The sequence below is a fragment of the Rutidosis leptorrhynchoides genome, chromosome 5 (genome assembly GCF_046630445.1).
Source record: "Rutidosis leptorrhynchoides isolate AG116_Rl617_1_P2 chromosome 5, CSIRO_AGI_Rlap_v1, whole genome shotgun sequence".
Classification (NCBI taxonomy): Eukaryota; Viridiplantae; Streptophyta; class Magnoliopsida; order Asterales; family Asteraceae; genus Rutidosis; species Rutidosis leptorrhynchoides.
In genome coordinates, this window is record NC_092337.1 from 91,192,525 (window position 1) to 91,200,559 (window position 8,035).

An 8,035-nucleotide genomic window follows, 5' to 3' on the forward strand; every position below is an offset into this window, starting at 1 on the left:
GATGTTCAAGATTCGTAATGGGATGCTAGCGGTAATGGTCTGTTTAAAACAAAAACATTGACTAGATTAATTGATGCGAAACTCCTTAATGCAGGCCCAAATTGTTGTGAAACCGTTAGAAATTATTTAGTCCAAAAAAAGATCGAAGTATTTGTGTGGCGTACAAGAAGGAAACGTATTCCTACTCTACAAGAATTGGATAAAAGAGGTGTCGATTTAAACTCTGTCCTTTGCCCGCTTTGTGGTGTAGAAATCGAGTCGGTTGATCATGCTCTTTTGTCATGTCCTCATGTACGTTCCGTGTGGTCTAAATTATTCAAGTGGTGGGGCCTTGGTGATGTTGCGCATACTTATATTGTGGAATTGCTAAACGGCAACTTGAGGCAACATGTTTCGGACTTGGGCAAGAATGTTTGGCAAGCAACGGTGTGGTCATGTTGTTACTTAATATGGAAGCAGGCACGGAGCTTGAAGATCAATTCGAGGGTGGCCGAGTTAATCAATCAAACCATATAGTCACACACACACACACACATATTATTATTTTTTTGAACGACGAATTTGCATCAGCGGATCATTTATTTCAACGACCGTCATCATTTGCACTCACACACACTAGAAGGAAAATCCTACCCGAGTTGCTTGGCAACTAATCGCGGGACCTGAGTTGCTTGACAACTAATCGCATAAAATTGGAGAAAAAACCTCCCGCCCCCAGAAATTTTAATGTATAATTCATATACATTAAAATTGTATAATATGTAGTAAATAGATAAATATACTTTTGGGGGTTTGATCTCCTGCCATTTAAATTTCTTAAATTACTAATAAGAAAAGTATGTTGTATTTTAAGTTTTAATTAAAGGAACTGTGCACAAGAAGACAAAAGTGAAACAATTCTAAAACCCTTTGAAGCTTTGAGTCGCTAGCTAAATTGGAATGGCCCATATAATTTTTTCATATTAAGCCCACAAAAACTAGAAAATAGCTACATATGAAATTTTCCTGTGGGGGTGGCCGAGGCCCTCCCTTGCCCCCAATATCCTCCGTCCCTGTATGGAATCATAATCAAAAAGTTTTCAATAACAAGTGTTGGAATGTTCCGGTCGCGTTAAATGAAATTCAAGTCAAAGACTTTGAATTGATCGCGAAGAGAAGCAAAATAAAACACATCGATTGACATAATTGGCTTCATAATCCGAATATCTTCTTGTCCTAGTTTGTATCATGTTTATTTTCGAGTTGTTGTCTTAGCAACTCTCTTAGTCTATTGTTTTCTGTAGCGTGCGAACAGTAATACTTTGGTGATTAATAAAATATTCTGCTTTAAAAAAAAAAAAAAAAAAAAAAAAACGGTCTGGATCCGGTTTATGTGCACCACTAGTTAGGATAATTGTGTTTGGTTATTGTAGTTCTAACTTTCAAAGCAATTTATCTATCTGAAATCGAATTCAGATTTGCAAACAAAACTAAATTTTAACCAAAAGGTTGTATGTGACAAAGCAAAGTTAAAACATATGCATATATTTATATTATTAAATTGGTGGATAAGTATCACACAATGATAGGATTTGAGAAATCTGAAACGAGTCCAAACAACTTTCCAAATTACTTTGAAAACAATCAATGGGTGTCTTTTCTTTATCTTTCATGCAATTTAGATTCCAAGCTTTACTTTTGCTATCATTTTATGCTTGCTTCAGTACTTTCTTTAATAAACTTCACCCTCTTCAAAAAAGCAACTTATAATGACAATGAATGGACCATCTACTACTTTGATATATCACCAATTAACTTCATGATTAAAGTTGCTCTTACTTCTTTCAATGTATCATCAAAAGAATGTTTTTTATTCCTTATATCATTACATACATGAAACTAAATACATACATCATTGTTATCACAAAATCCCAAGAAAAATATTATATTGTTCTGAAGTTTAAATCCTCAAATTCAAATAGTACAACTTTCATTTGATGGTAAACAAGTTATCATCATAATACCATTATTAAAGAACACTTTTTTAACACGTATTGCATGATGGGAACATTACAAACCTATCATTCCTGACTCAACAAAGAGACAAAGCTTGTAATTTGCAATCACTATTATGTGGTGTGAATTTTCCTTATACTATATAGCTTACAAATTGAAAGAGAAGAACTAAATATATTGGCCCCACTTTGGATCATAGATAGCAAACCCCTATCTTGAAAATTCAAGATGATTAGGATGCAATAATATTTCTTTGGGGAAGTTTTTTTTTTGTTCTGATTATTTAGGGATAACGAGTATTTTCAAACAGATGTACGCGGACTTATCGGTAATTATGTGACTAGTTCTTATCGTTATCCTAATCATCCCAAAATGTGTTGCTGGTGAGATTTAAATTTAAACTTCAGGATATCAACGCTAACCACTAATTAACTCACCTTGTAATTGTTAATAGGATAAAATTTACTTTGACTGAATAGTGCAAGAGAAGAGATCAGTTATATAAATAGAAAATGTGGTGGTTTCTTGACCTAGGCAAGCAAAAAATTAAAAGATGTTAAGCTAAAAGCTTTGGGAATCCTATGTTGATTCTTAATGGCTACTTTGTCTTTTTCCATTTCTGTCTTCTAAAGATTGTTTACATGCTAATAAAAATAAAAGTGGTCAAACCCAAAGAACATCCTTAAGAAGGAAGCATTCATTTAGGTATTAGCACGAGGCAATCTTGAATAGAATTTTATGATTTCTTAAATGCATTTAAGATATGGTGTAGAGTTCAAAAGAAATACTATATTTTAAGTATTTTTTTTTTATCATTAAAGGCTAATTGAGTAAGTTATTAAAATTATTCATAGCAGTAATTAGAAGCCCAATTGTAAAGCATAAGCTTTTTATTTACTTGAATGATAATATTGTAAATAAGGCCTCTGCAAAAGCTTCAAGCAACACTTTAAACAAACTAATACCATAAGGTACAATTGATGATATATAATTAAAAACACGTGATGTATGAATCATCATTCTTATTTCTATTAACCTACTGGTTAATACAATTCGAAATCGAGATTTGGATCCATTTTCGAAAGAGAGTATTATGATTAAATTCCAAGGTAAGTTAAATTATATATTTTCAAAATATACTTTAAAATGATTGTACATGTTTTAAACACTTATATATTTAAATAAATAGATATGTAAATGTAATTACCCAACTTTAAAGAAACACATAATAATATAATATTAGATTTGATTTCCCCCCTACAACATTATCACATTTTGATGTCATAACGGCATAAAGTTCACAGAATGAGGGATTAACCTAATTAACAATAATTCACCTAACTAATACAACTTCCTACATATGGAATAAGAAAGATTAACTAAGAAAACACAAATGGGGAAATGAAAACTTTAACATACGATTGCCTATTATATTGCCAAAAATAAACGGTTTATTAACTCAAAATTTTCTAATAACTTGATTATCAATAATTTCTTCCTTCTTCGGCGTTTCTTTCTTTCCACTTCGACACATAGCACGACCACAGAACCTGAAATTTAGATCGACTAACGGTCTATTAATTTGCAACTTAATTAAATAGATTAAATTTTGACCGACAAAAATATACAAATCTTACTCATAACTCATGATACGATGTGGAAACTAATATGAGGAGTACTTGCTTGCAAGTTCCCTTGGTGCATTGCATTTAAAACATTCCATCCTACTTGCAAAATTATGTTCATTGCATCCAAATCTGCATATATATCATGAAACAATTTATATGTGCACAGTAATCAAAAAATAAACTAGTGATTTTAGTTTTTATTTACACATTTATTTTAAAATACAAACCAATACACCAAACATGATTTTTCTTATGACCATCTACATATTGTCCACCTCTGAATATGAAAAGCAATTTTATGGTCGAAGAAGTCAGCTTGGCTTGATACTGATAGGCTAATGGCTCTTTGATTCTATTAGAAATTAACATATATAGTAAAGGGGGAAAAAGAGCTACAAAAATATTTGAAAGGTTATACCTGCCACAAATCCAGTCACCTGACTTCCAAGCTGAGCGACTACTGCCACCACTTCCGCCACTAAGCCCAAAACTACGTCCACGGGCCATTTCACAGTCAAATGCACCACCTCCGGTGCCCAAATCATCTTTAAATGCACCACATTTAAAGCAACTTGAGCGGCTTGCAAAGTTGTGGGCCCCACAATTGCCCACATTACAGTACCAGTCTCCGGGCCTCACATCAGGGCCCGTGAGACCGAATACTGACAAGTTACTCCCTCGACCACCTAAGCTTCCAAATTCATTTCCATAACTAACACAACTACCAAAACTACCAAATTCACCACCATAATTGACACAACCGCCACCGTGCTTTGATTCACCACATCTCTGACAAGAATCCCTCCTTTGAAAGTTCAAATGCTGACATGATCTGCAGTTCCAATCTCCTGGTCTGCTCATCTTAACTTATGTTCACTGAAAATAAACAATATTATAGTTACTTAATTATACTTAAAAATGTGCACATATAGTTAACTTGGGGCATGCATATATATGTGGAAAATACATAGATACATGTAGTGGTTTGATAGAGTTACCTTATATAATAGTTACACACGATTAAAAGTGTATGTGTGTAAGTGAGACGGATTGTTTGAATGTGATGGTGAGTGGGGCGTTACCTGTTTATATATACGTGAAAAAGGCCCCCAAAATTCGATGTAATGATCCATAATATTGCTTATTTACAATAAATATATCAGCCAACAACTATAAACAGTAACCAGAGTCACCGAGCCGATAAACAGCAACCGAGCCGATGAACAGTTTTTTTTTTTTTTTTTTTTTTCGTGTTTTGGCCAAAAAAGTGGCAAACCTTTTTACTAGTTATATCTATATATCTAAAAGGTATAGTCAAAGTAAATAGTAAACCTCACAAGTTTCACAAACTACCCCTAATCTTTTACTTATTTACATTTTAACCTCAAAATATATAATAGTTAACTTTATATCTTTTATAAATTTACCACAAACTTTTAACATTTTATACTTTAACCATTAAACTTCTCATTCATTATAAATCGACCACATACTTTATATACTACCTCATAGATAAAAACGATTAATAGTCACCAGGGACGTTTTCGTCATTTCACTTTTTTTCCCTTTTCCCACATTTTTTTTCAAAAAAGCCCCCATAGTTTGTTCAAATATTAAAATCGACCCCCCAAAGTGTCAAATACTCATTTTCATAAAAAAAAATTAAATAAACTCCACCCAAATATTCAACGGGCCATATCTTCTCGCTCGCAACGAGTTAAATTTTTCTGACACCATCGTTAAACTCAAAATAATTATAGGACTATATATCTAAAAGGTATAGCCAAAGTGAATAGTAAATCTCACAAGTTTCACAAACTACCCCCAATCTTTTACTTATTTACATTTTAACCTCAAAATATATAATAGTTAACTTTATATCTTTTATAAATTTACCACAAACTTTTAACATTTTATACTATAACCATTAAACTTCTCATTCATTATAAATCGACCACATACTTTATATACTACCTAATAGACAAAAACGATTAATAGTCATCAGGGGCATTTTCGTCCTTTCACTTTTTTTCCCTTTTCCCACCTTTTTTTTCAAAAAAGCCCCATGGTTTGTTCAAATATTAAAATCGACCCCCCAAAGTGTCAAATACTCATTTTCATAAAAAAAAAAATTTAAATAAACTCCACCCAAATATTCAACGGGCCATATCTTCTCGCTCGCAACGAGTTAAATTTTTCTGACACCATCGTTAAACTCGAAATAATTTTAGGAGCACACTGTCACTAACTATACGCAAAACAGACGTTTTTTAAAAAACGCTAAATATTTGAGGTACTTTTCATACACGTCGATTTTGCGTTAAATTTTTAAAAGTCGACAATTCCATAGTAAAACGCAGAGATGTACATATATTGTTAATTTAAAATAACATTTAAATCTTTCACGGATTATACCTTTTAGTTCGAATCGAATTGCGCTTCAACGATATCATCTTTAGCCACGAAATAATTTTACAGACTAAACGCAATATAATACATTGAAAACCGAACCCGGCGCGAAGCGAGAGTTCGAACACTAGTTCACTACCAAATACTAGGTGTAATGATCCATAACATTAGTGAAAATGAGAGATTATGTTTATATTATTATTTATTATTTATTCGTACATAAGAAAAATAAAAAATTTCTGATTTAATTAAAATGTTCAACACAATGATAATAATTTCGATTTTGAATATAGCTTAATTACTCTAATCCAAAATACTGCTCTGTTTACTAGCTAGGACAGTACCTAATTAAGCCAACATATTATATTAGTTTTTTATTGATATGATTTCTTACTAGGAGCCATATAAAGGCTGTAAAGGAGAAATAATCCACTTAGCAAAACGGTCCCTATATTTATATATGTTGGTCTAAATTAAACCATACTTTTGCAAGTTAACTAGACAAAGATGTCCTACAAGTAAAGCAAAATATCTCAAAGTGTCACCCCCTAAGCAAGCCATTGTTGATTTAAAGATCATAAAATCCACATATAACTCTTTGACCATATGATTCAATGGGGTCTTAACTAAAATTCAAATTGTTATTTAATTTCAACCATATATTTGATGAATTGAAATTTATCTAATTAACGTCGAGTTTGCAACCAATTTAGCATGATATTTCGACCAATTTAGCATGATATTCCAAAAGCGTGTGTTGAACTTAAAAAAAAAATACGCAACCTCACGAATGCATAATACGATAATACGTAGAACATAATATTTTCTACGTGGAGAGTGTTAGCCCACATTATATTTAGTTATATAAAGGCCCATGTTCTAGTATCTTCTTAGTCCATTAGGTTTGGTTACAATCTATTTATAAGGCATGATTTCTTGTATATGGCAATGAATAAATCACGATCACTATTCTGTCAATATTGATGCGCATTACATTTACTAACATGGTATCAGCAGCTCCTAAACCCTAGCAAAACAATCACGATTTATTTTTCCAGTCTTCTTCTTCTACTTTTCTTTTACTCATGTCGACTCCAGGCATGTATGACAAGATTTACACTGTCACGTCTGTGACCCATTTGATTCCTATAAAAATCGATCTCAACAAGCACAACTACATCCATTGGAGCAAGCTATTTAGCAACCATTGTGCTACCTTCAATGTCGACTCATTTTTAGCCTAGTCATCCACTTCAGATCCACCATCAGACGATTGGAAAAGGCTGATGCATTCGTCATGGGTTGGATGTTTTTAACCATTTCCGAAACACTCCTTGAGCGTCTTTTAAATTCACAACCAAAAACAGCTCACGAGGCATGGGAATTCTTGAAGAATATTTTTCAAGATAACAAACGATCAAAGGTTGTGGAACTTACTGCCGAGTTGCGTTCTATCACGATTGGAGATCTCACTGCTGAGGTTTACTTTCAAAAAATAGACTCGGTTGCCTCTATGCTCGATAACCTCGGATCAAAGATGAAAGATGAAGAATTAGTGACTTATGCAATCAATGGCTTAAACAATCGGTTCCCACACGCTACTCACATCATTCTTCACAGCAACCCTTTCTAGGATCTCAAGACGGTTCGGTCCATGATTACACTCGAAGAATTGCAACTTCAACGACAAAATCGCAGCCTCAACTAATCACATGGAACACCTTCTGCTCCAACTGCACTCGTGGCTAGGGTCCACCCTTCTCCTCCGTCACGATTACCGAATACATCATCTCAAGTTTGCCGTGGTTTTAGTCGTGGTCATTGTCGTTGTGTAGGTATCTTCACCAGGTTAATCAACATGTGCGTCCTGGAAATAATACCTATAATAATACGCACAATAATATGGGTAATCGAATCACAGGGAATAACCAGGCACAACTCTTAAATATCATTGCAGCCCAACAGAATTTACTAGCACATCAATACTTAAACAGGGACACGGT

General features: G+C 33.2%; 2 protein-coding genes across 2 annotated transcripts; one reads left to right on the forward strand and one right to left on the reverse strand.

The window, feature by feature from the left end:
- Positions 1-3,280: 3,280 nt before the first annotated feature.
- LOC139850489 (RNA-binding protein involved in heterochromatin assembly dri1-like) lies at positions 3,281-4,664 on the reverse strand. Its single transcript, XM_071840059.1, has 4 exons — positions 4,622-4,664; positions 4,042-4,499; positions 3,633-3,752; positions 3,281-3,545 (listed from the first exon to the last, which is right to left on the reverse strand). Exons 2-3 carry the CDS (start codon positions 4,482-4,484, stop codon positions 3,659-3,661), a joined length of 537 nt encoding a protein of 178 aa, XP_071696160.1. The 5' UTR covers positions 4,485-4,499; positions 4,622-4,664; the 3' UTR covers positions 3,281-3,545; positions 3,633-3,658.
- Positions 4,665-7,117: 2,453 nt separating this feature from the next.
- LOC139848835 (uncharacterized) lies at positions 7,118-7,665 on the forward strand. The gene is made up of 2 exons (XM_071838524.1): positions 7,118-7,158; positions 7,272-7,665. Exons 1-2 carry the CDS (start codon positions 7,118-7,120, stop codon positions 7,663-7,665), a joined length of 435 nt encoding a protein of 144 aa, XP_071694625.1.
- Positions 7,666-8,035: the final 370 nt, after the last annotated feature.

Bases quoted from the DNA above. Each gene is read 5' to 3' on its own strand.
- LOC139850489 (XM_071840059.1), bottom strand. From the start codon at position 4,484: ATGAGCAGACCAGGAGATTGGAACTGCAGATCATGTCAGCATTTGAAC. The intron at 3,753-4,041 runs GTATAACCTTTC...ATATATATGCAG, and splicing joins GGTGACTGGATTTGTGGCAG to ATTTGGATGCAATGAACATA.
- LOC139848835 (XM_071838524.1), top strand. From the start codon at position 7,118: ATGTCGACTCCAGGCATGTATGACAAGATTTACACTGTCAC. The intron at 7,159-7,271 runs GTCTGTGACCCA...ACTCATTTTTAG, and splicing joins GACAAGATTTACACTGTCAC to CCTAGTCATCCACTTCAGAT.